Source organism: Rhinoraja longicauda, chromosome 7, assembly GCF_053455715.1.
Source record: "Rhinoraja longicauda isolate Sanriku21f chromosome 7, sRhiLon1.1, whole genome shotgun sequence".
NCBI classification, from domain to species: domain Eukaryota; kingdom Metazoa; phylum Chordata; class Chondrichthyes; order Rajiformes; family Arhynchobatidae; genus Rhinoraja; species Rhinoraja longicauda.
The window spans coordinates 17,624,902-17,652,246 of record NC_135959.1 but is presented as its reverse complement, the minus strand read 5'-3'; the positions used below and the strand labels follow the sequence as shown (position 1 = coordinate 17,652,246).

Genomic DNA, 27,345 nt, shown 5'->3' with positions numbered 1-27,345 from the left:
AACCCACGCAGTCACGAGGAGAACATACAAACTCCGTACAGACAGCACCCGTGGTCAGGATTGAACCTGTGTCTCTGGCGCTGTAAGGCAGCAACTCTACTGCTGCGACACTGTGCTGCCCTGAGGAGTTGGTTTTCTGTCCCTGTCGAGCCTGACCCCTGACATCTGACCCTGTCACTAACCCCAACCCTATCCCATCGCACAGAGGCCCACTAGCCCCAGTTCAGCCCTGGGTTTGCCTTGTTTTAGGGACAGGCCCTGAGGTCTGGGCTGGAGTCAGGGATGAGCTCCGATATTGGGAAGAGAAGGTCTCCTTCCATGGGCTCAAAGACGCAGAGGCAGTCAGTTGCAATTTCTCTCTGTATCTCACAAGATGGAGTTGCCCAGAACAAGGGTCTCCCCAGCAACGATTCTCTGTTCCCCTAACCAGCTCCTCACCAGTGCTGTATCCAACTACTCATCTCTCTCCTTACCGCGGTCATCAGTGCATTCCTCCTCCCCATTGCTGCTCATCCATCCGTACTCCTTATTCCATCCCCTTCTCCTCCCTCCTCCCACCTCTTCCCTTTCCCTTCCCCTCTACCACGCCTCCCCTCCCCCTTCTACAACACTCCTCTTTCACCTTTCCCCTTCCCCTTTCTTTCCTTCCCACTCCCCTCTTACCTCCCACCTTCCTGTCCTCCCTTCTACCTTTAACACCCCTCTTCTGTACAAACCCTCCTCCTCTCCCCTCCTATCCTTCCCTCCGTCCCCATCTCCTCTTCCCAGTCCCCCTCTCCCTTCCCTCTTCAACCCCCCCTCTCCCTACCCCTCCTCCAACACTTCTCCACCTCTCTTCCCCGCTTTTAATCTCAGATGTCCTTCTTTTCTTTTCCATCTCCTCCCTCTTTTCCCTCCTCACCCTCCCTCTCTTCCCTCGTCACCCTCCCTCTCCCCCCCCCCCCTCCCCCCCCCCCCGTCATCCTCCTTGCTCCCAGCTAATCGGCTCTTTGGTTTCAGGTCCTCGGGGTTACATCGGAGGTCGAGGTGACCGTGGGCCCCCAGGTCCAGCTGGGATGAAGGGATTGCCTGGAATTCCCGGCAACTTGGGCATTCCTGGAGACAGTGGCTTTCCCGGACCAGATGCTCCGTTTGGGATGGACGGGCTGCCAGGACTCGATGGGCTGAAGGGTAAGGAGAAATTATAGGTTGAGCCTCAAAACACACACCGGCCTCCAGCAGAGCCAGGGCAAGGATGAGAATTAGCCCTTTATGGAGCAGAGGGAGAGAGTGTGTGTGTGTGTGTGTGTGTGAGAGATAGTAGGAGGTAGGCCTATTGAATGTCATGGTGATGGAGGGTGGGAAAGAGAGAAAGTGAGAGAAAGAGAAGGGAGAGAGAGGGAGTATGTCAATGTGAGAGAGGGAACACGTGTGAGATTGAGAGAGAGAAAGGAAAGATAGGGGAGCATGGAAGTATGAGAAGGAATGTGTGTGTGTGTGTGAGAGAGAGTCAGTGTATGTGAGAAAGAGGAGCATGTGAGATGGACAGGGATTGGGCAAGTGTGTGAGAAAGGGAGCCTGTGAGTGTGTGTTTGAGAAAGAGGTGGTGTGTTTGGATAGAAAGAGAAAGGTATGTGTATGTGTGAGAGAGGGGAGGGTGTGAGGGTATGTGTGAAAGGGGGCTTGTGTGTGTGTGAGAGAGAAGGGGGGAGCATGTGAGAGTGGGAGAGAGGGAGCGTGTGTGAGAAAGAGGGGAGCATGTGAGCGTGAAGGGGCAGGCTGTGAGTGTGCAAGATAAAGAGAGAGAAAGAGAGCATATGTGAGAGAGAGGGGGGAGCATATGAATGAGAGAGGGGGAACATATGACTAATAAAATATATTGATGAGAACAGTACAGTCAATGTAAGGTAATGGACTTCAGTAAAGGTACTTGGACCTATAAGGTCTACCTGGAGGAATTGTCCAAAATGGTTAGAGCTCGTGGATTCAATGTTAGTTGGGTTCAGAGTTGGTTTAGTGACAGGAGGCAAAGGATGCTGGTGGAGGGTTTTTTGTGATTGGAGCTTGTGACACTGTTATATCGTAAAGATTTGTGTTTGAACTCCTATTGTTTGTAGGATTTATAATTAATAAGTTTGCTGTTGGCACAAAAACCATGTTGTTGTTGATATTAAGGTCTTAGTTTGCAGAGACTCACAACATTGAAAAAGTATCTGGACCGTAAGCTGGTTAGTCAGGTAGAACAATAGCAGAAGACAGTTAAGTGCAAGTGATGTATTTTGGGAGGCCAAATAAAGATAGGACATACATACACACCAATGGTGAGGACTGCATAGAGCTGGTCAAGGGAGGCAGAAGAATGACTCTGGGATTACTTGGAGTTGGTAGACTAGGCAATGTTCAAAGATTTGGCAACAGACCTGAATGAATACGCTACTGTTGTTACTGACTTCATAAGGAATTGGGAATTGTGTGGGGGAGTGTGCTCCCCCAAAAACCATCTGAGTGTTACCCAACCAGAAACCTTGGATAAACCAGGAGATCTAGATTTTAGATTTAGATTTAGTTAGAGATACAGCACGGAAACAGGCCGTTCGGCCCACCGGGTCCGCGCCGCCCAGCGATCCCCGCACATTAACACTATCCTACACACACTAGGGACAATTTTTTTACATTTGCCCAGCCAATTAACCTACATACCTGTACGTCTTTGGAGTGTGGGAGGAAACCGAAGATCTCGGAGAAAACCCACGCAGGTCACGGGGAGAACGTACAAACTCCATACAGACGGCACCCGTAGTCAGGATCGAACCTGAGTCTCCGGCGCTGCGTTCGCTGTAAAGCAGCAACTCTACCGCTGCACCACCGTGCCGCCCCATCTGAGGACCAGATCATGGGCAGTCAAGTCTGGTGCTGCAGATTCATATGAGTTGTCTAGGTATGACCGCGACAAGGCCATCAAAAAGTCTAAAAGATAAAACTGGAGGATGACTCGGACATTTGGCCGCTGTGGCAGGGCTTGCATGTCATCACTGTCTACAAGGAGAAACAAGAGGCAGCTCAAGTGGCAGCAAGGCATCACAAGCAGACGAGTTCAATGCGTTCTAAGCACACTTTGATAGGGAGACCTTCCCAGGCCCCCAGAGCCCACAATGGTGTTGTGATCTCAGTCACCGAGGCCAGCATCAGAAAATCTCTCAGGAGGGTGAACACTTGGAATGCATCTGGATCTGACGGTGTACCTGGCCACGTTGTCAAAAACTGCGTGGGCCAACTGATTGGAGTTTTTGCGGACATTTTCAACCTCTCATTACTGAGGTCTGGGGTTCCCACTTGCTTTAAAGGGACATCAGTAATACCAATGCCCAAGAAGAATAAGGTGACTTGCCTCAGTGATATACCCCCTGCTGGCACTAACGTCCGTGGTGATGAAGGGCATTGAGAGGTTGGTTATGGGCGCCTATCGACCCCTACCTCAGCAGACATAGCCAAGGCAGTCCACAAAGGTATTGTCATGTGTCTGGTGCCGACTAAGTTACAAAAGCGTACCAAACGTTCCTATTTACTGCCCTCCCTCAGTCCCCCCACTCCCCTCCCCCCCGACGGGTCCCCCTTCGTTCTTGACGGCCCCCTGCCTGGTTCCACTGTTGTTCTCGATATCCACCTCTCTCTCAGGTCCCTCCCCACTCGTCCCCCGAACAGCCCGTTGCTCGCGCCGTTGCCCCACTTATCTGAGCTCCGTCTGTTCGTCCCTCCAGGTGCGAAAGGTTCGCCGGGAATAAGCGGATTCCCGGGCGCTGAAGGATATAAAGGTCGACCTGGAATCCTAGGACTGAAGGGGGAGTGGGGATTTCCCGGACGAAATGGCTTTCTTGGTCCCACGGGGAATAAAGGGTTTAAAGGTGAGTTGGTGAACAGTAACCTATCGACCACCAGTTCCCGTGAGGTGTGGGAGACACCCCTCGCGCGGTGAGACTCCTCCCAGCGTCATGAGCTGACTTTCTGTGGACTGAGGTCTGGTGCAGAGCAGTGGGTGGTGGAGACCGACCTCCTTCCACAACACGATGCAGGGCTGGGTGTCAGCTGGTGTCGAACCACATGGAAACAGGACCCATTGCTCCCTGCTGGTGCTCTTGCCCCATGCAAACCCCTCTCCCTCCCTCAGCTACCCCTGAGTCCCGAGGAAGGGTCCCTCACCCGAAACATCAATTGGTTTCTCCTTCCACAGATGCTGCCTGACTGGCTGAGTTCTTCCATCACTTTCTGTTCTTGTTTCAGATTCTAGCAACTGCAGTTTCATTGGTTTGACCCTTAAACCTGTCTTTGCTGTTCCACTCAATCTCTCCCTGTGGTTCGCTAACCTCTGGTGAGAGCAGTTTGCCTGAATTCCCCACCGGGGTGCTACTGACCAACATTAGCATCCCCAGGTTAGCTACTCACTAACGCCTGGCCTTCACCACTAAAGGAGGTGCAGGGGAACACCAGGCCCCCCCTCCAAATTGGAAACATATTCCCCGTCCTTCGTCGTCACTGGGTCTGAATCGTAGAACCGTCGTCTCACCCGCTTGCTCATGAGACTCAAGCTGGAGAACTGCAGTGGTTCAAGATGGCGCCTCACAACCATCTTCTCCAGGGCAATAAGGAATGGGCAAGTTCACAAGTTCACGTTATAGGAGTAGAATTAGACTATTCAACCCATCGAGTCTACTCCGCCATTCAATCATGGCTGATCTCTGCCTCCTAATCCCATTTTCCAGCCTTCTCCTCATAACCCTTGACACCCATTCTAATCAAGAACTTGCCTCCACAGCCGTTTGTGGCAATGAGCTCCACAAATTAGCTACCCTCTGACGAAAGAAGTTCCTCCTCACCTCCTTTTTAAAAAGAGCATCCTTCAATTCTGAGGCTATGTCCGACCTCTGGTCCTCGTCTGTCCCACCAGTGGAAACATCTTTTCCACATCCACTCTATCTATGCCTTTCATTATTCTATAAGTTTCAATGAAGTCCACCCTCGACCTTCTAAACTCCAGCGAGTAGAGGCTCAGTGCTGTCAAACGCTCATCGTGTGCTATAAGAGAGGGTGTTGCCAGCTGTACTGAGCTTCTGAACAAAGGGATGCAAAGAGTGACAATGTTTGTGTCAATGCCCACAGGTGACCGTGGAGTGAAGGGCCCACCTGGGCCAGCACCACCCATTGAACCATCCATGATGATAAAAGTGAAGGGGAACAAGGGCGATTCTGGTTCCTCCGGCGATTCTGGCTTCACTGGTCCCAGAGGTATGGCACTTTGGAAACGTGACTCACTCCGACCGAGATGCTCTCCTTCCTGCAAGTGAGGAGGCAGCTTCCTCCAACCCCTACTTGCAGCAGGGAGTGCTGGACATATTCTGTGGGGTGTTGGGAGCTGCCGTGTGGCCATAGGCAGAGTCTAACCCATGACTGGACCAGCAAACAGGAGGGGCTGTCCTAGCACAGGCCGCTGCACCGGGACGGTGGTGCTGACTGATTGTGCTGATGGATTGCTGCACTGTGATGGGGCAATACTGAGGGAGTACCACACTGGGGGAGGATGGGGGGGGGGGGGAATACTGAGGGAGCACTGCACTGTGGGGGGAGGGGAGGCAATACTGAGGGAGCACCACACAGGGTGAGGGAGGGGGGGGGAATACTGAGGGAGCACCACACAGGGTGAGGGAGGGGGGGGCAATACTGAGATACTGAGGGAGTACCACACTGGGGGAGGGAGGGGGGGGGAATACTGAGGGAGCACCACATGGGGAGAGGCAGTACAGAGGGAGCACTGCACTGGAGGGGGGGACAATACTGAGGGAGCACCACACTGGGGGAGGGAGGGGGGGCAATACTGAGGGAGCACCACACTGGGGGAGGGAGGGGGGGGATACCGAGGGAGCACCACACTCTAAGGGGAGTAAGAGACACCTGTGGCTGACGAGGGAAGTCAGGGACAGCATAAAAATTAAGGAGAGGAAGTATAACATAGCAAAGAAGAGTGGGAAGACAGAGGATTGGGACTCTTTTAAAGAGCAACAAAAGTTAACTAAAAAGGCAATACGAGGAGAAAAGATGAGGTACGAGGGTAAACTAGCCAATAATATAAAGGAGGATAGCAAAAGTTTTTTTAGGTACGTGAAGAGGAAAAAAATAGTCAAGGCAAATGTGGGTCCCTTGAAGACAGAAGCAGGGGAATTTATTATGGGGAACAAAGAAATGGCAGACGAGTTAAACCGTTACTTTGGATCTGTCTTCACTGAGGAAGATACACACAATCTCCCAAATGTTCTAGGGGCTGGAGAACCTAGGGTGATGGAGGAACTGAAGGAAATCCACATTAGGCAGGAAATGGTTTTGGGTAGACTGATGGGACTGAAGGCTGATAAATCCCCAGGGCCTGATGGTCTGCATCCCAGAGTACTTAAGGAGGTGGCTCTAGAAATAGTGGAAGCATTGGAGATCATTTTTCAATGTTCTATAGATTCAGGATCAGTTCCTGTGGATTGGAGGATAGCAAATGTTATCCCACTTTTTAAGAAAGGAGGGAGAGAGAAAACGGGTAATTATAGACCAGTTAGTCTGACATCAGTGGTGGGGAAAATGCTGGAGTCAATTATAAAAGACGAAATTGCTGAGCATTTGGATAGCAGTAACGGGATCGTTCCGAGTCAGCATGGATTTACGAAGGGGAAATCATGCTTGACAAATCTACTGGAATTTTTTGAGGATGTAACTAGGAAAATTGACAAGGGAGAGTCAGTGGATGTGGTGTACCTCGACTTTCAGAAAGCCTTCGACAAGGTCCCACATAGGAGATTAGTGGGCAAAATTAGGGCACATGGTATTGGGGGTAGGGTACTGACATGGATAGAAAATTGGTTAACAGACAGAAAGCAAAGAGTGGGGATAAATGGGTCCCTTTCGGAATGGCAGGCAGTGACCAGTGGGGTACCGCAAGGTTCGGTGCTGGGACCCCAGCTATTTACGATATACATTAATGACTTAGACGGAGGGATTAAAAGTACCATTAGCAAATTTGCAGATGATACTAAGTTGGGGGGTAGTGTGAATTGTGAGGAAGATGCAATAAGGCTGCAGGGTGACCTGGACAGGTTGTGTGAGTGGGCGGATACATGGCAGATGCAGTTTAATGTAGATAAGTGTGAGGTTATTCACTTTGGAAGTAAGAATAGAAAGGCAGATTATTATCTGAATGGTGTCAAGTTAGGAGGAGGGGGAGTTCAACGAGATCTGGGTGTCCTAGTGCATCAGTCAATGAAAGGAAGCATGCAGGTTCAGCGGGCAGTGAAGAAAGCCAATGGAATGTTGGCCTTCGTAACAAGAGGAGTTGAGTATAGGAGCAAAGAGGTCCTTCTACAGTTGTACCGGGCCCTGGTGAGACCGCACCTGGAGTACTGTGTGCAGTTTTGGTCTCCAAATTTGAGGAAGGATATTCTTGCTATGGAGGGCGTGCAGCGTAGGTTCACTAGATTAATTCCCGGAATGGCGGGACTGTCGTATGTTGAAAGGCTGGAGCGATTGGGCTTGTATACACTGGAATTTAGAAGGATGAGGGGGGATCTTATTGAAACATATAAGATAATTAGGGGATTGGACACATTAGAGGCAGATAACATGTTCCCAATGTTGGGGGAGTCCAGAACAAGGGGCCACAGTTTGAGAATAAGGGGTAGGCCATTTAGAACGGAGATGAGGAAGAACTTTTTCAGTCAGAGGGTGGTGAAGGTGTGGAATTCTCTGCCTCAGAAGGCAGTGGAGGCCAGTTCGTTGGATGCTTTCAAGAGAGAGCTGGATAGAGCTCTTAAGGATAGCGGAGTGAGGGGGTATGGGGAGAAGGCAGGAACGGGGTACTGATTGATAGTGATCAGCCATGATCGCATTGAATGGCGGTGCTGGCTCGAAGGGCTGAATGGCCTACTCCTGCACCTATTGTCTATTGTCTATTGTCACACGGGGGAGAAGCAGTACGGAGGGAGCACTGCACTGGGGGGGGAGGGGGGGAATACTGAGGGAGCACCACACTGGGGAGGGAGGGGGGTAATACTGAGGGAGCACCTCACTGGGGGAGGGAGGGGGGGGATACCGAGGGAGCACCACACGGGGGAGAAGCAGTACGGAGGGAGCACTGCACTGGAGGGGGGGGGGGGGGGTGGCAATACTGAGGGAGCACCACACTGGGGGAGGGAGGGGGGGGCAATACTGAGGGAGCACCACACTGGGGGAGGGAGGGGGGGGCAATACTGAGGGAGTACCACACTGGGGGAGGGAGGGGAGGCCAATACTGAGGGAGCACTGCACTGTGGGGGGAGGGGGGCAATACTGAGGAGCAGCACACTGGGTACATCAATACTGAAGTAGCACTGCACTGGGTGTGGGGGGGTGGGGGGGGGGGGAAGGGGGCAATACTGAGGGAGCACCGCACTCGGACGGTCAATATTGAGGGAGTACCACACAGGGAGGGGCAATACTGAGGGAGCACTGCACTGGAGGGGTGGGGGGCAATACTGGGTACATCAATACTGAAGGAGCACTGCACTGGGGGGTGGGGGGCAATACTGAGGGAACACCGCACTGAGGAGTGTCAATACTGAGGGAACACCGCACTGAGGAGTGTCAATACTGAGGGAACACCACTCTAGCAAGGGCAATACTGAGGGAGCAATGCACCTTTTTTTCAATCAAAATAAATGTATTCAATTATTTACAAACAATAATATTTACAAAGCAAATACCAACACACCCACCACCAAAAACAAAAATGACCAAATATTCTAAATATTAAGTATTAAATAACTATATCACAATCCTGGTGGAGGATGTGTTCAATTCCCCATGATGCCCAGCAGTCCCAGAGATTCCCCCTGGAATTTTTTTTTTCTCTGTTTAGATCCATTTTATTTTCAAACTATTAATTAACAATGTACAAATAATTGTTAAAATTAATAAAGTGAATTAACTTGCATAAAGTAGCAAATATAAGGGGTTCTGTTCCACTTAAGTATCACAAAACATTTTGCAAACATTTAAAAGTTAATGAAATAAGGTTTGATGATTTTTCACATCTAAAAGAATCCCATCGTATAGATTTGGTATTTTGATCTTAAAATAGCATTTCCTATCTCATTTTTCTATGCAGGACCTGAAGTGTTTAAACATTTAATAGCACCCACTTTACCTCTACCTTTGTAATTATAACACTTAGAAGATATTAAAATAATATCCAAAATGAAAAGTAAAATGATAGGAAAACTCTGATCAACAGCACCCAGGGGAGCTCTACACAGTCTCTACACTATGAGAGGGGCAGTACTGAGGGAGTGGCGCACTGTTGGAGGGCAGTAATGTGGGTTGAGGGGGGGCAGTGCTGAACGGTCCACTTTAATTACACTTTAAAAGTTTGGAATATGGAATATGGAACAGGCCCTTATGGTACAGCACATGGACAGGCCCTTCGGCCCACAATGTTTATGCTGAACATAATGCCAACTAGTCTCACCTGTCTACAGATTATCTATATCCCTCAATTCCCTGTATTTCCACATGCCTAGCTAAAAGCCTCTGAAACGCCACTCTCCACCACCGCCCCTTACAGTACGTTCCAGGCACCCTTCACCCTCTATGTAAAAAATATATCGGCCAGGACATCTCCTTTTAAACTTTGCCTCTCACCTCAAAGCTGTGCCCTTAAGTCTTTGATATTTTCACCTTGGGGATAAAGGTTCTGTCTATCCTATCTATTCCTCTCATACTTTTATAAACTTTTATCAGATATCCCTTCAATCTCGGGCATTAGATTCATAGAGTCAGAGTGACACTGTGTGGAAACAGGACCCTTGGCCCAACTTGCCCACACGTCAACATGTCCCAGCTACATTAGTCACACCTGCCCGTATTTGGTCCATATCCCTCCAAATCTGTCCTATCCATGCACCTGTCGAATTGTTTCTTAAAAGTTGGGATAGACCCAGCCTCGACAACCTCCTCTGGCAGCTTGTTCCATACACCCACCACCCTTTGTGTCAAAACGTTACCTCTCAGATTCCTATTAAATCTTTTCCCCTTCACCTTAAACATATGTCCTCTGGTTCTCGATTCACCTACTCTGGGCAAGAGATTCTGTGCATCTACCCAATCTATTCCTCTCATGATCTTATACACTATAAAATAACCCCTCATCCTCCTACACGCCAAGGAATAGAGTCCCAGCCTACTCAACTTCTCCCTATAGCTCAGACCCTCTAGTCCTGGCAACATCCTTGTAAAACTATGCAAAGTTGTCCCATTTCTCCTGGTAGCCAATACTCCTAACCCAGGCAGGCTAAAATATCTTAGTTTAGTTTAGTTTAGAGATACAGTGTGGAAATAGCCCTTCGGCCCACCGGGTCCACGATGACCAGAGATCCCTGTACACTAGCACCATCCCACACACAAGGGAAACATTTACAATTGAAGCCAATTAACCTGCAAACCTGTACATCTTTGGAATGTGGGAGGATGCATAACAGTCGGGGAAAACTCACATGGTCACGGGAAGAATGTACAAACTCCATCCATACAGTCAGCATGCGTAGTCAGGATGGAACCTTGGTCTCTGGCGCTGTAAGGCCTCTGCTCCCTTATTTGCTCCTGTTAATCACCCCGTGAGACTCTTCCAAGTGAAGGTGGTTATATAAATGTAGCTATTTGTTGTTGTTGTTAAACAATACATTTCCTTCTGTTCCTTTCCATTAGGGAGCAAAGGAATGCCTGGTTATCCGGGCCAGCGGGGACGACCTGGTTTTCCCGGAATTCCCGGAGTGGAGAAAGGCATGAAAGGATTTCCGGGGTTCCCGGGTGAACTCGGAAGCAAAGGAATGCCTGGAGCTCTGGGGCCTCTGGGCATCAGAGGCTTTCCTGGGATGGTTGGTGATAAGGTGGGTGTGCCGAGAATCATTTCTGTGGTGTAGGAAGGAACTGCAGATGCTTGTTTACGCCGAGGATAGACACAAAATGCTGGGGTAACGCAGTGGGACAGCATCTCTGGAGAGAAGGAATGGGCTCAACCCGAAACGTCACAAGAAGGACGTGGAAGCTTTGGGGAGTGTGCAGAAGAGATTCACCAGGGTAGAGTCTGCATTGGAGAGTATTAGCTACAAATAGGTTTAGCTACAACTTGGATTGTTTTCTGTTGGACAGAATCCCCAGGGATTCTCACAGTGTTCCTCACAGGGTGGCTCGCTGCCTGACAACGCCAAAGACCCGGGTTCGATCCTGAATACAGGTGCTCTCTAGAGGTGGAGTTTGTACATTCTCCCTGTGACCTGCGTGGGTATTCTCTGGGTGCTCCAGTTTCCTCCACACTCCAAAGACATAGAGATTTGTAGGTTAATTGTCTTCATTGTAGGTAAATTGTCCCGAGGATGTGGGATAGCGTTCGTGTATGGGGTGATCACTGGTTGGTGCGGACTCAGTGGGCCAAAGGGCTTGTTTCCACGCTGTACTATAAACTAAACTAAACTAAACTAAAGTAATGTTTGCGGGAGATAGACACAAAATGCTGCAGTACCTCTGCAGGACAGGCAGCATCTCTAGAGAGAAGGAATGGGTGACGTTACGAGTCGTGACCTTGTGGGATCTTCATCTGCACAGGTTTTCTGCTCTACCTGCCTTATCCAGCCACTGACTGAACTGCAGGACTTTCTCGGTGCTAACTCCTCTGGCACTAATGCTGGGGACATGAGAGACTTTCTGACCCCACCTGTTGTTTTGCAGGGTCTTGTGGGTGTCCCAGGCTTGCCAGGATCGTTGGGAGACCGTGGAACCACTGGAAAGAAAGGTGAGAGACGTGAGGTTGGTCCCGCTCTATAGGGAGTCTCGGGACCTGGTCCCTGGGGCAGAGAGGGGGTGTGCATCTGGTGACCACCTCAGCCTGAATGAATGAATGAATGAATGAATGAATGATGAATACTTTTTTTTTCGCATGTGACAAGCGACACTCTCCCACCCCAACCCCTCCCAAATCTGCTGAGGACGGGACAGCTGGAAGCTGAGGATGATGGTGGGTGTTTCTTGATTAGTACAGGTGTCAGAGGTTATGGGGAGAAGGCAGGAGAATGGGGTTAGGAGGGAGAGGTAGATCGGCCATGATTGAATGGCGGAGTAGACTTGATGGGCCGAATGGCCAAATTCTACTCCCTTCACTTATGACCTTGTGCTTGTGCTTCAGTAACAGCTGTTGTGACATTCTCCAGGTGAAGTGGGCGATACGATGAACATGCCGGGAGCGCCTGGATACAAGGGTGAAATGGGGCCAGCAGGGATCAAAGGTGAGTAGCCCATGACCTGAGGAGTTACCCGGACCGGACACACATGTCACAGGCGGTGTAATGACACTGTGTTCCGTTACAGGCATGCCCGGTGTGACAGGCCTGCCCGGAATACCCGGACAGCCCGGAGATCTTGGCATCGAGGGGATGAAAGGGAGTCGCGGGAATCCTGGATATCCAGCCCAACCGGGTAGGTGACCCTGGGGCAGAGCTGAGGCAGGGGGAATAGACCTCTGGATCACCCGGTGAGGTTGCTGACACCACTGGGCCACACAGTGTGGGGATTACACACTCCATTGAGTTACCTAGTGCAGGCCTTACACACAGCACTGGATCACCTAGTGCAGGAATTACACACTCCACTCAGTCACCCAGTGTATGTGGGGGGGGAGGTATTCGCTCCAGTGGCTCAGTGGGTTGGGAAGGAGTGATAGACCGCTGGATCACCCAGTGTTGGGGGCGGGGGGGTTATTTACTCTCGTGGGTCAGTGGGTTGAGGAGGGGTAATAGACCACTGGATCACCCAGTGTGAAGGGGGGAAGGTTAATCTCTACTGGGTCACTCACTGTGGGGGATGGATTAATTATTGCAACACAGAGGAGGCTATTTATTGAGCCATAGAGTGATACAGCGTGGAAACAGGCCCTTCGGCCCAACTTTCCCACACCGATCAACCTGCCCTATCCATGTGCCTGTCTAACTGTTTCTTAAACGTTGGGATAGTCCCAGCCTCAACTACCCCGTCTGGCAGCTTGTTCCATACACCAACCACCCGTTTGTGTGAAAAAGTTATCCCTCAGATTCCTATTAAATCTTTTCCCCTTCACCTTAAACATGTCTTCTGGTCCTTGATTCACCTACTCTGGGCAAGAGACTCTGTGCATCTACCCGATCTATTCCTCTTATGATTTTATACACCGCTATAAAATCACCCCTGATCCTCCTGCGCTCCAAGGATTAGAGACCCAGCCTACTCAACCTCTCCCTGGCAACATCCTCGTAAATCTTTTCTATACCCTTTCCAGCTTGACAACATCTTTCCTATAACATGGTGCCCAGAACTGAAGACAATACCCGAAATGCGGCCTTACCAACGTCGTACACAACTGCAGCATGACCTCCGAACTTCTACACTCAATACTCTGACTGATCAAGGCCAATGTGTCAAAAGCCTTTTTGACCACGCTGTCTACCTGTGACTCCACCTTCAAGGAGCCATGCACCTGAGCTCCTAGATCCCTCTGCTCTACAACACTACCCAGAGCCCTACCATTCACTGTGTAGGCTCTGCCTATGTTAAACTACCCAAAATGCAACACCTCACATTTCTCTGTATTAAATTCCGTCAGCCATTCCTCAGCCCACTTGGCCATTCAATCAAGATCCTGCTGCAATTTTTCACAAGCATCTTCACTATCTGCAAAACCACCCACTTTTGTATCATCTGCAAACTTGCTGATCAGAAAACTGGGTTTGTGCTGGCTCCTCAGAGAGCAATCTGATCATCCCATTGATCTTTTCCATATTTCCCTGTGAACTTCCAACTTCTCTCTCACGAATGCTCGTCAACTCTCCTTGAATTCTTCCCACCTACACACCAGTGACCAGTTACCACAGCCGATTAACCTACCAGCTTTGGGATGTGGGAAGAAACGGGAGAAGCCATGGATACAACAAGAGTGTGCAAACTCCACATGACCTGACATCAGGAGTGAACCTGGGTCTCTGGAGCCATGAGGCAGTAGGTTCTCGCTGACTCTGTGCTGGCTGGCAGGCTGGTGAAGGCTTTGCATGATGTGTTGATGCAGACTGTGACGTGGATGATGGGGACATTAGCTCAGAGCTGCACTCCACTGGTTACTCATGCACTGCCTTGCTCTGTGTCTGTCCCAACCCAGGGTCATTCCTCTGTGCTGCCGCTGACTTACATTCTCTGCTCCGCAGGCTCTCCTGGATCCTCAGCATCTCCGGGTGACAGAGGGACGAAGGGTCCACAAGGTCCTGCCGGTTCTGTGGGATTTCCGGGATTCCCAGGATACAGAGGGGCAAAAGGTACAAGTGACTGGCGGGACTGACATGCTGATCCGAGGATAGACACAAAAAGCTGGAGTAACGCAGCATCTCTGGAGAAAAGGAATAGGTGACGTTTCGGGTCAAGATCTTTCTTCAGACCGCGAGTCAGGGGAACAGGAAACGAGAGATGTAGATAGTACGTGGAACAAACAAATGAAAGATATGCACAAAGCAACAATGATCGAGGAAAGGTAGAGCCTACCACAGTCCATTGTTGGCTGTGGGGTAGGTGATAGAGCCGGAGAGCACGCAGGAATCACAGGGAGGGAGCGGCGAGAGAGGGTATTGCTGCAATCTTGTTGGAGAGAGGAGCGCTTCTTCAAAGTAGGCATACCTTGAGGAGATTTCACAGTGGAGCCGACAAAGCGCGTAGGAAAGAACTGCAGATGCTGGTTTAAAATGAAGATACAGACAAAAAGCTGAAGTATCTCAGCGGGTTAGGCAGAATCTCATCCGGTGGGAGGCCACGGAAAACCGGCAAAGATAATCAGCTGGTTGCAAAGTTAATCACAGGATGGTAACGTCTGGGGGCATTCTTAGATTGAGTTCCCCCTAGGTGTTGGTGGGGATGGGGGCATTGGCATAGTTACCCAGAGATCAGTAACAGAAAGCCCAGGTTAATCGTGTGAAATGTTGCCCTTGGCTTGAAGCCTCTTTCTGAAGAGCCAGCCTGTTTTGTGGACAGCAGGACAGGGAATGTGTAACCAGGAGCACAGGTCCAAAACCAGGCCAAATCCCAATCTCAAATCAGCTTAACCCAGCAGGAGATTAAATTGGTGCGTGAAGCCATTGATTGCAGTTAACCCCCCTTGACCATTGCCTTCTCTATGGCCATATTCCCCTTCAACAACAGAACAAGACCATTCAGCCTTTCCAAACACTGCCAGTTCTCAGAGCAAGCCTGCAATGTAATGTAATCTCTCTCACATGCCCATTATCTACTCACTCACCCCCACCTCCCTAATTCTCATGCTACACATATACACAGAAAGCTCATTTGATAGTGGCCAATCAACCAAACCACACATCTCTGGGATGGACTTCCTGTTCACTCTTTACCCACAGTGTGACCTCATCCTCAAGTACAGAACCCACATGATCTAGAGTCAAGTGAGAGAGAGGAACTGAATGAAATCAGTGATCGTAGGGAAATGCTGTTGTGTAACTGACAGGGTTGAAGGCTGATAAATAGTATGTCTGTCGATAGTATGTGCCCCAAAGAATTAACGGTATAGCCTGGGAAATAATGGATGCGTTGGTGGTCATTTTCTACCATTCTTTAGACTCAATCAGTTCGAGGGCACTAATGTATCACTTTAAAAGATTAGGGAGAGAGTACAGAGAAGGGTAATGGGGAACTAGTTTGCCTGATATTGTGTTGGGAACATGTTGGCATTCATAACCAAAGATGTGACAGTAAAGAAGACTGATGGGACCAGCATGGCCTTATAAAAGGGAAATGGTGTCCTGGGTTAAACTTAGCATCCCTTCGACTTCAGCGATACAGCGTGGAAACAGGCCCTTCAGACCACCGGGTCCGCCCCGATCAGCGATCACCCCGTACACCAGCACTATCCTACACACTAGGGACAATTTACAATTTACAGAAGCCAATTAACCTACAAACCTATATGCCTTTGGAGTGTAGGAGGAAACCGGTGCATCCGGAGAAAACCCACGCAGTCACAGGGAGAACGTACAAACTCTGTAAGGACAGCACCCTTAGTCAGGATCAAACCCGGGTCTCTGACATTGTAAGATATTGGGGGTATGAATCCATTGATCCTAAGCCATGGAGAATGAAACATCCACACAGCAGTAATACTTAAATCACCAATGGTAGATAGCAGCTAACCAGTCACTGATCAATCCAACACAGGTGGTTCAAGCTTGTTAATCTTTACATGGGATGTGTTGGTGTCACAGGTTCCTAGTCATTACAGGAGATTCTGTACAGTCCTGAAATTGTGTTAAGCTGCTCTCAGCCACTCATTACAACTCTGCACCAGTCAGCAACGGAACACGGGCCAGTTTCATCGCAGACTGATGTGCAGTCACTCAGTATAGAGCAGCAGAAAATGGGCACCAAAAGATGCCTCATTGTGCTGGTCAGGTCCCCAGACCAGGGGGAGAGAGTCAGGGTAAAAAACAGGTCATAGGAGTGACCATACCTTGAGGAGAAATCGCAATGGAGCAACAGGTAGTGTAAGAAAATAACTGCAGATGCTGACGTCGTTTTAATTCACCTCCCCACCACTCTACTACATCATTGCCCAATCAGCCCCTATCATCCACCTGGAGCACTGTAATCTCCAACAATGCTGCTCCCTCAATCCTCTCCGAGCTGTCCCCTCCCCAATCAGCCCCTCTCCCCGCCCCGTCCCGTCCCCCACAGCCACATACCTTCTACTGCCTGGGAACAGAGGCCACCTGGTTTTGCTCAATAAGTTGAAATGTATTTCATTGTTTTAATAGTTTTTGAGTATTTTCAGTTTACACTAGGTCTGATGTGTAAATGATTTTAATATTTTTAATGTTGCATTTCTGTTGTTCCTGGGTGTTTCTTAATGTTTGTGAATGGTGAAGACTTTGGGAGAGGCAGTGATGGGGCCACAACCTACCTGTCAAACCCATTGTGTGGATGCAACGATCCCCTTGGTTTGAGAGACTCAGCCGGGTCACACCAAGGACCAGGTGGGCAGGCAGTGGAAGCTCCCCAATGCTCTGAATCTGCAGGACAGGCTGTAATGTGCAGGAGAAAAACTGCAAATGCTGGTTTAAATCGAAGGTAGACACAAAAAGCTGGAGTAACTCAGCGGGTCAAGCAGCATCCCCCATTCCTTCTCTCCAGAGATACTGCCGGACAGGCTGTAATGACAGGCTTACTTTAGAGAGACAGTGCAGAAACAAGAACTTCGACCCACCGAGTCCACGCCAACCAGCGATCCCCGCATGCTAACACTATCCTAGGGACAATTTACAACTTTACCAAGCCAATTAACCTACAAACCTGTACGTCTTTGGAGTTTGGGAGGAAAATGGAGGTCCCAGAAAAAAACCCCACAGAGGTCTCGGGGAGAACATACAAACTCCGTACAGACAGAACCTCCCTTAGCCAGGATCGAACCCAGTTCTCTGGCGTTGTAAGGAAGTAACTCTACTGATGCGCCACCGTGCTGCGGCTTTGGGCTGCGGTGTCTGCACACTTGTACTTGGTGAAGACTGCATTCGCATTCTGCACGTTGGTGGTTTGTAAGTCGGAGCACTGGAGCCTTGAATGTGTAAAGACTGCATCAAGTTGGTGCATCTCCGCTGACCCATTGTGGAATTACTGATAAAGCCCCAGACCCAGACCCGAGGCTCCAGACTCAAACTTGGGATGATAAAACCGTCCAGAGTAAATCCTGGATGGCAGCTCTCCAAGAATGTCCATTTTACATCCAATCTCCCACCCAGCCAATGGGGAAAAACCCTGCATTTCCAAAGATTCCACCTTCCTCTCTGAAACCACAGTGCGTCCAGGACAGAGCTCCAGATCAAGCTACGCTCCCTCACTGATCAGGACATTGAGCCATAAACTTCACCAGGTTTAATGACTTGTAATCCTCCAGTGACCTTTGGGTTTCTGCAGTGAAATATTAATCGGTGTTTGTTTCGAATTTCCCAACAGGATTACGGGGCACTGATGGTTTGCCAGGATTGAATGGGTTAAAAGGATCCAACGGTCTCGGGGGATCGCCAGGTACTGTGAATCTTTCAGAGTTATAGAGTTAAACAGCACGGTGAGAGGCACTTCACCTCCACTTGTCCTAGTTTCCTAGTCCCATTTTCCTGCATTTGACCCATATGCCTTTACATTTTTCCTCTACATGTACTTGACCAAGTATCTATTGAATGTTATAATTGTACTGTTCTACTGTTTCCTCTCACAGATCATTCCATAAACCTACCATCCTTTGTGTGAAAATCCTGTCTCGAGGTTCTGTTTAAATCTTTCCCCTCTCATCCTATGCATTCTAGTTTCAGACTCTCCTAACCCTGGGTTAAAGACCTTATCCATGCCCCTCATGATTTTGTTTACTTCTATAAGGTCATCCCCCAAAAACCTACAGCTTATCCAGCCTCTCATAACTCAAGCCCTCCAGTCAATAGACAATAAGTGCAGGAGGAGGCCATTCGGGCCTTCGAGCCAGCACCGCCATTCAATGTGATCATGGCTGATCATTCTCAATCAGTACCCCGTTCCTGCCTTCTCCCCATACCCCCTAACTCCGCTATCGTTAAGAGCTCTATCTAGCTCTCTCTTGAATGCATTCAGAGAATTGGCCTCCACTGCCTTCTGAGGCAGAGAATTCCACAGATTCACAACTCTCTGACTGAAAAAGTTTTTCCTCATCTCCGTTCTAAATGGCCTACCCCTTATTCTTAAACTGTGGCCCCTTGTTCTGGACTCCCCCAACATTGGGAACATGTTTCCTGCCGCTAACGTGTCCAACCCCTTAAAAATCTTATACGTTTCGATAAGATCTCCTCTCATCCTTTTAAATTCCAGTGTATACAAGCCTAGTCGCTCCAGTCCTGGTGTGAAGTTCATTGTGAAACGTTTCTGCACACTTTTCAATTTAATGATATCCATCATATAGCTAGGTGACCACAACTGTGCACAATATTTTAAGATGACCTCACCAATGCCTTGTAGAGTGAAGTCCCAACCCTTGTATTCAGTGCCCTGACCGATGAAGGAAACCATGCCACAATTATTTGTTACATATTTTCTCTACAGTGGGGATATAGCTATGCCGGCTCTGGTGTTATTCGGCACACACTTCAAGAAGTCCCCACTATTGGTGTGCTCCCCGATACCAGGGCTGGGGTACAAAAAATGGATGATTCAGCACAGGAGGCTGTTCAGATATGCTGGATCTGTCAAAGAATTTCCCATCAGCCCAACTCCCAACATAGAGTCATACAGGGTGGAAGCAGGCCCTCTGGCCCAACTTGCCAATATGTCCCATCTATAATAATCCCACCTGCCTGCAATCAGCCCATTTCCCTCTAAACCAGTCCTATCCGTGTACCCGTCTAAATGTTTCTTAAAAAGTTTGCCCTTGGTTGAGTCTCTTAGCCAAATGTAGCTCCTCCAGCAGTTCTGCACTCCCTTAGGACGGTACGGGGGTTGCAGTTAAACGTGAGACCTCTGTCTCTGAACAGGCAGGTAAGGGATGGCAGTGTTATCCACGATGGAAGGGGGTGACCGTGCTGTTTTGCCGACAGGTGTGCGAGGGAAAGGAGCCGAAGGCCACCCTGGGCAAGGGGGTGAGAAAGGAGAGCAAGGAGCACCCAACGCCCAGCCGGGAGAACCTGGACAACTGGGACAGCCTGGACCCAGGGGGAACATCGGTAATGCATCTCACTACGCCTCCGTTCGGCACCACCCCTCACCGTGACCTCTCCTGTTCAACACTGCATGAGACTGATGTGTGATTGATAAATGCACTGCCGTTCCTCATTCTCTTCTCTATGGCTTGCACTAGGTTACCATGGTGACGTTGGCTCACGTGGACCCCCAGGACCACCCGGACCCTTATTCTCTTCAGACGAGCAAGGAAAACCAGGTGACCCTGGACCACGGGGATTTGACGGAGCCCAAGGTAAAGGACTTCTCCCGATCTAATTGTATTATTGACCACAGTTGGCCTGGACTCTCTCTGGATGACCAGAAATGGTCAGGGAAATGTCTCATCAAAGGTCACAGAGGTCACTCTGTTACTTTCTCCACGGATGCTCCCTGACCTAGTGAGTGTTTCCAGCATTTTCTATCTTTATTTGTCATCGACAGAGGTCCAAGTGACTGACTATATGTAGTCGGGTGTCTTGATTAAATGTCCAAACTGTGAAAAAGACACAAAGTGGTGTAGCAACTCAGCGGGTCAGGTAGCATCTCTGGAGAACATGGATAGGAGATGTTTCGGGTCGGTACCTTTCTTCAGACTGGGTCCCGACCTGAAACATCACCTATCTATGTTCTGCAGAGTTGCTGCCTGATCCGCTGTGTTAGTCTACCATTTTGTGTCTTTTTTTGTGAACCAGCATCAGGAGTTTTTAGTTTCTACAGACACTGAGCAATCTCGATTGGCCTGGATTCTGAGTGACTGTGACCGGGCAGGGTTCTCACTAAATTACTGTGTTTGGGAAAGGGTCTCATGAGGTGACCTGGTGATGAAGAGTCAGGGGCAACACGGTGGTGCAGCGGTAGAGTTGCTTCCTTACAGCACCAGAGACTCAGGTTCGATCCTGACTACGGGTGCTGTCTGTACGGAGTTTGTACCATAGTGTATGGGGTGATCGTTGGTTGGCACAGACTCGGGGGTCAAAGGACATGTTTCTGCGCAGTGTCACTAAACTAAGCTAAACTAAACTTGACGTGACCGCGATTGGTCATAGAGCTTTGACCATGTGTGCTCTGCATTGGGAATCAACAGGATCTGTCTGCTGCTAGACATGGTTTCCAGTGTTGGGATCGCCATCCGACGTCTCCAGAGTTTGGCAGAAGGACTTGACCACCTGGTACGGAGGGAGGCTTGGGGTGACGTGGATGGGTTTAGAGATGGCTAAACATGTCTTGCCTTTTCACAGGTTACCCTGGCCTGCCAGGCCCCTTCGGCAGAGCTGCCTTCCCAGGGATCAGAGGTGACGAAGGAGATCAAGGAAGAGCAGGACAACCTGGGCCACATGGACCCGCAGGAGAAGGGGGGCCGCTTGGCCTTCCTGGGATCGATGGCATTCCCGGCAACAAAGGCAAGTCCGCAGCCTTTCCCACAGAGGTGCCGTTTCAAGAAGACAGGATGGGATCAGAAATCGGCCATTTGATCTATTGAGATGCTGCGGTATTCGGAAGACTGGTGACAGATTCTCTTGGTGACTGAGACGCAAAGGCCAGGAGGGGTTTCCACAATTTGCTCAGTTGGAAGTCTCTCCACCGTGATCCCAAATATCGGCACCTCATCCTGGGATCCGCTTCAGGGCAGTTTGCCCAGTTTTAATCCTCTTAATTCTCCAGAACACTGTGTGGGATGAGGAATAATTTAAGGAGCAGGGAGCTTTCAGTGGGTGCAAGGGGCAGGGATATCTAGTGGGGGTATGGAACAGGAGTACCCTCTGATGCACAGAGTGGGGATACCTGTAGGCATACAGGTCAGGGGTATCCAGCAGGAGAACGGTGGAGGGGTATAGGCTGGGCAAACGTGATGGCCTTATAGGATGGGTGTAGGATGGGGGATGTATTGGGAATGGGTAACCGATCAATGTACAGGGTAGGGGTACCCAATGGGTAAATGCTGCCTAGTTGGTGTATGGGGTAAGGTACACAATGTGTATATGAGGCAAGGGAACCCATAAGTGGGTGAATGGGGTGGGTGTACATTGCCCAGTGGGTGTGCAGAGTAGGGTACACAATGGGTATATGAGACAGGGACACCCATACCTACAGTCCACACCCTTGACAAGGTGTATGGGATGTGTGTACAGGGTGTGGAGCCAATGGGTACACATGAGGCAAGGGCACCCAGTTGTATTAGAGGATGGGAGTAGTGTTCAGTGGGTGTATGGGGTATGAGACAGCCAGAATGTGTATGGGATGGGTGTAGAGTGCCCAGTGGGTCTAAGGGTGCAGTCCCCAATGGGTATATATGGGGCAAGGCCACCCAGTTGGTGTATGGAATGGGTGTACAGAGCCCAGAGGGTGTATGGATGCCATATGGAGCAGGGGTTCTCGGTGGATGTACGAGCTCGGGATACCATGTTGGTATAAGGAGCAGGGGTCCCATCCTTGTATGGGCAAGGATCCCTGGTGGGCTGGACAGTAGGGTTGTACCTCTGGCAGTATTGTACCTCGTGGTGGCCCATTGGATGCCTTACATTAGACTGTAATCTCCCTCTGGTGCTCTGTGACTGCAGTGCGTACTATCTACAAGCTGCCCTTACTTACCCGGGCAACTCCAACAAACCTGCCAAGAAGGGCCAAGGCTTTCCAGGACCGCTGGGCACCGCGGGGGATTGGATGTATCCTGGATGGGGATTGTAATATAATGGTATAATAGTTTCAATAGGTATATTTGTTTGTATAATATTCTGGTGGTGGGTTCTGTTTTGGTTTTATTGTATTGTATATATTATTTTAATATTTGAATAAATATTTTTGATTAAAAAAAATTTTTTTTTTAAAAGAAGGGCCAAGGCAGGAGAACACCACCACCTGCAGATAGACTGTAGGGTCAACCAGGGGCTGAAGAAGGGTCTCAACCCAAAACGTCACCTACTCCTTTTCTCCAGAGATGCTGCCTGTCCCATTGATTTACTCCAGAACTTTGTGTCGATCATTATTTTCCCCCTCTTGTCTGCTCCACCTCCAACCTTGGATGCTGGGAAAATGGTACATCAATTGTTACATCGAATGGTCTATCTTCGGTGTAAACCAGCATCTGCAGTTCCTTCCCACACCACGACCTGCAGATCCCCTCCCCCCCCCCCCCCCCCCCCCCCCCACACTCACACAACGTCCTGACCTAGAAATATTTCCCTGGATCTTCACCGTCACTTGGCCTAAACCCTGGGTCTCGCTCCCCAACAGCACCGTGGGAGCACTTTCATCACAAGGACTACAATGACTCACCAACTTCACAGGGGCAATGAGTGATTTGCAATATTCCTGGCTTGTCCAAATGCCACTTTCAAGTAAAAATTGGCCTTCTGGTAGTTTGGAGGGAAGTGGACTTTGAAAGTTTTCTCTACGTCCGATCCATATCCCATCCGGTGCTGTGACCCAATCATGTCTCCATCTGGAGTGGGGGATCAGTGTCCAATAGAAAGGTCTATTCATCCTGTATGTGCGACCACTGTGCTGTGTAATGATATTGTTTTGAAACTGTTGTAACTGATCACTTCTCTGTCCGTTGACAGGTCATAAAGGGGAGCAGGGAATGATGGGATTCCCTGGGGGTAAGGGCCAACCTGGAGATTCGGGACCCCCTGGTGCGAAAGGTTTTATGGGAGCTCTAGGTGAGTGAATCTGCTTCTCTTCCTGCCTCGTTCCAGGTATCCATTGGGTGCTGGGTTCTCGCGACGTCCCGTGTATCTGGAAATAGCTGCAGTAACTCAGCAGGTCAGGCAACATCTCTTGGAGAAAAGCAATTGGTGACGTTTCGGGTCCAGACCCTTCTTTAGACTTACCTCTGGCAGTAAGGGTAAAGAGGAAGGTTCTGCAGAAGGGTCTTGATCCAAAACATCACCTATTCCTTTTCTCCAGACATGCTGCCTGACCCACTGAGTTACGTTTGTGTCTATCTTCAGTGTAAACCAGCATCGGCAATTCCTTCCTACACATCCTCCCCATGTTCCTGATACTGATTAAAGTCCATACTGAGAGTGGGAGCAGAACCAGTCATGGGATGAGCACAGCCCAGGCATAGGCTGGTGCGCAGCGGGAGAGCTATGGCCTTACAGCACCAGAGACCCGGGTTCGATCCTGACTACGGGTGCTTGACTGTACAGAGTGCGTATGTTCTCCTCTTGCCTGCGTGGGGTTTTTTTCCGAAATCTTCGGTTTCCTCTCACACTCCAAAGATGTACGGATTTGTAAGTCAATTGGCTTGGTATGAATGTAAATATAAAATTGCCTCCAATGTGTGTAGGGTAGTGTTAATGTGCAGGGATCACTGGTCGGTGCGGTGGACTGAAGGGCCTGTTTCCACGCTGTATTTCTAAACTAAACTAAAAATAATATGCAGGCATATCCTGGGTCATCAGTGTGCAAACATCTCACTGTCCCAGGCCAGAGGGATAGTCTCTCAGCCCCTGTGTGCCTGGGTGAGGTTGGGATGTGGGCACCTCTGAGGGAAGCGTTGAGATCCCAGTCGCCGCGGGACCTCCTCCCTACACATCCCAGAGGCAAAAGTGGCAATGTATTGTACCAAGGCTGGTAACCTAGCCAGATCCTTTCCCATTGAGGACAGGCTCAAGGGACTCTACAGCCTCTTGTTTCATTGAGACAAAGAGAGTAGGAAAAGGCCATTCAGCCCTTCGTCTAACCTACCGTTAAGCACCATCATGACTGATCATCCACTTCACTCCCTGTTCCCATCTCCCCCCCCCGTCCTTCGATAATGGAGATATATATCAATATTGTCTGTGAACATATTCAATGACTTGTCTTCCACTGCCTTCTGTGGAGAACCCCCTTGTTCACCACCCTCTGAATGAAGGAATTTCTTCTGATCCTCTGTATCCTCATCTTGTGATCCCAGGTTCCAAAGCAGCCTATCTGAGTATCCATTATGCTCAGTTTAGCTTTGAGATACAACGCAGAAGCAGTTCAGCCCTTCAGCCCTCTGAGTCCACGCCGACCAGCGATCCCCATTACACTCTCACACACGACACACTAGGGACAATTTATAATTTTTATCGGAGCTTACAATTTTTACCGAAGCCAATTAACCTGCAAACCTGTACATCTTTGGAGTGTGGGATGAAACCGGAACACCCGGAGTAAAGCCACGTGATCACAGGGAGAACGCACAAACTACGAATAGACAGAATCTGGCATTGTCAGGCAGCAAGTCTACCACTGTGCTGCATGTATTGATCTAATAAGACCATCATGTAGGCACTTTAGATAACCCTCCACCACCGTACTGGCAGCTGGTTTAGTTTGACCAATCTACATGTGGATTATTCACCCCTGATCCATCCCTGACATCGCCACAGCTATTTGGGATCTCTTTGTTGAAGCCAACAGCCTACCTGTCCAAACCCCTCACTGGGCACCCATGGGTGGAGGTGGGAGTGGAGGTGGTGGTTAACAATCAACAATGGTCGAGGTACTCCACATGCTTGGCCTGCTACCTCGTGCTCTCTCTGCTCTGCTTGGGCATCTTACAACCCAGCTGCATGAACGTTGATTTCTCTCATTTCAAGTAACCCCTGCATTCCCTTCCTCCCTCCCTTCCTCCCTCCCTCCCCAACCTTAGTTGTCCTGCCAGTTCCACTCTTCGCATCTCAGCATCGCTTTGCATCACCACTCTCCTCGCCAACAATTGACCATTTTGGGCTCCACCCTCATTTGATCATCTGTTACTGAACCTGCTTTGTCTTTTCCTAGCTCTGTTCCCCTCCCCACTACTTTCAATCTGAAGAAGGGTTCCGACCCGAAACGTCACCCATCCTTTTTCTCCAGAGGTGCTGCCTAACCCATTGAGTAACTCCAGCACTTTGTGTGTCTCTGCTCTTGTTGGTCACAGGTTCGGAGGGATTTCCGGGTCCTCAGGGCCCGGTCCCTGAAGCTCGACCCGTGGAACCTCCAGAAGGTCTTCGTGGGCTGCTAGGTGGCCCTGGACGCCATGGGCTTCCTGGAGATCCTGGTCCAAAGGGACTTTACGGCGATCAAGGTGAGAATATGATCTACCTTCTCTCCAAACTGTCAGTAATATGCATGGCATTGAGGGAACACAGAACATGAGGTATAAGGCAGGGCAGGACATTCAGTCCATTGAGCCTGTTTCATCTTTCAGTGGCTCCTTCACAGCCCCAGATGTTCTGATCCATGTCCAGAAGTCTACCAATCCCACCACAACATATCCGGGGACCGAGCACCCACGGCCTCTGGGGAATTCCAAAGATTTACAATTCCTGAGGGTTGATGTTTCTTCTCTCAGTTTCAGAACACAGGCCCTCCCTTATCTGAGGTGATCCCTTCAGCACTGAGCGCATCTCAGCACCCATCCCACCACAGAATGTTGGGGGAGTCCAGAACCAGGGGTCACAGTTTAAGAATAAGGGATAGGCCATTTATGACGGAGTTCAGGAAAAACTTTTTCAGCCAGAGAGTTGTGAATCTGTGGAATTCTCTGCCACAGAAGGCAGTGGAGGCCAATTCACTGGATGTATTCAAGAGAGAGTTAGATATAGCTCTTAGGGCTAACGGAATCAAGGTATACGGGGAAAAGGCAGGAACAGGGTACTGATCCTGGATGATCAGCCATGATCTCATTGAATGGCGGTGCTGGCTCGAATGGCCGAATGGCCTACTCCTGCACCTATTCTCTATGTTTCCATGTTTCTGATCTTTTCACCTCCTGAACCTTGGTTGGTATCCACCAGCACCAGTCACTTCTCAGGATGTTCTGCCGATCCATCCAGTGAAGCCTGAAGTGCCTCATCTCCACGGCCAGTCAGAGGCTTCAACTTCTCCCCATGCTCACAGCAAGCCTCATCGTGTCTACGGCATATTCTACTCTCCCATCGTAGAACTCCAACCCAACAGTACAGAGGGGCTCATGGACATGAGGACAACTCACCCCAGCCGTCTCAACTGCAACCAAGCATCCAGTAGACATCATTATCGTATTGCTGTTTGTGGCATCTGGCTGAACACAAAATTGGCTGTGGCAGAGACCACAGTTGTGAAGGAATTCATTAGCTGTGAAGCACTGGGACAATCTGAGGTGGAGCAAGGCGCTACAGAATTGCAGACCTGCCCTGAACCTTGTCAAGCGTTCTGGACTGTTGGGGATGGGAGTAGCAGGGTGGGTTTTATTGGTCTTTTATTGCTGCCCCACCTCACTGCCCTGCTAGTTCTCGATCGAAGGTTCCCCTTGACGCACTCTGACATTGCTGTTCTCTCCCAACAGGTCCCAAGGGCCCAAAGGGTCAGACAGGATTCCCCGGCCTGACCAGCTCGCCCGGAGTGGCGGGGCCGCACGGTGACCCGGGTTTCATCGGACAACAGGGTCCACTTGGATTTCAAGGTATAAAGCATCCTGGCAAAAGCGAATGGAGGAGCGATCTCTCTCTTTCAACAAATCGTACGCCTCTCCCTCTCCACCCCGAATCTCTTATCCAAGGCTAAAGGCCACAGCTCACAAACCCGGGTACGACAACCCCCATAAATGCACAGGAC

At 49.7% G+C, this 27,345-nt stretch overlaps 1 protein-coding gene across 1 annotated transcript in view; it reads left to right on the top strand.

The window, feature by feature from the left end:
* The window catches only part of LOC144595117 (uncharacterized), a 144,501-nt gene that overhangs the window by 106,921 nt on the left and 10,235 nt on the right, over positions 1-27,345 (top strand). The window contains exons 31-45 of the mRNA XM_078402194.1: positions 1,000-1,170; positions 3,738-3,881; positions 5,134-5,259; positions 10,747-10,928; positions 11,767-11,830; positions 12,246-12,320; positions 12,403-12,510; positions 14,265-14,372; positions 18,064-18,135; positions 19,668-19,793; positions 19,928-20,044; positions 21,030-21,191; positions 23,352-23,450; positions 25,688-25,834; positions 27,077-27,193. Coding sequence (XP_078258320.1) covers positions 1,000-1,170; positions 3,738-3,881; positions 5,134-5,259; positions 10,747-10,928; positions 11,767-11,830; positions 12,246-12,320; positions 12,403-12,510; positions 14,265-14,372; positions 18,064-18,135; positions 19,668-19,793; positions 19,928-20,044; positions 21,030-21,191; positions 23,352-23,450; positions 25,688-25,834; positions 27,077-27,193 — 1,818 coding nt within the window. The remainder of the gene's footprint in view (positions 1-999; positions 1,171-3,737; positions 3,882-5,133; positions 5,260-10,746; positions 10,929-11,766; positions 11,831-12,245; positions 12,321-12,402; positions 12,511-14,264; positions 14,373-18,063; positions 18,136-19,667; positions 19,794-19,927; positions 20,045-21,029; positions 21,192-23,351; positions 23,451-25,687; positions 25,835-27,076; positions 27,194-27,345) is intronic.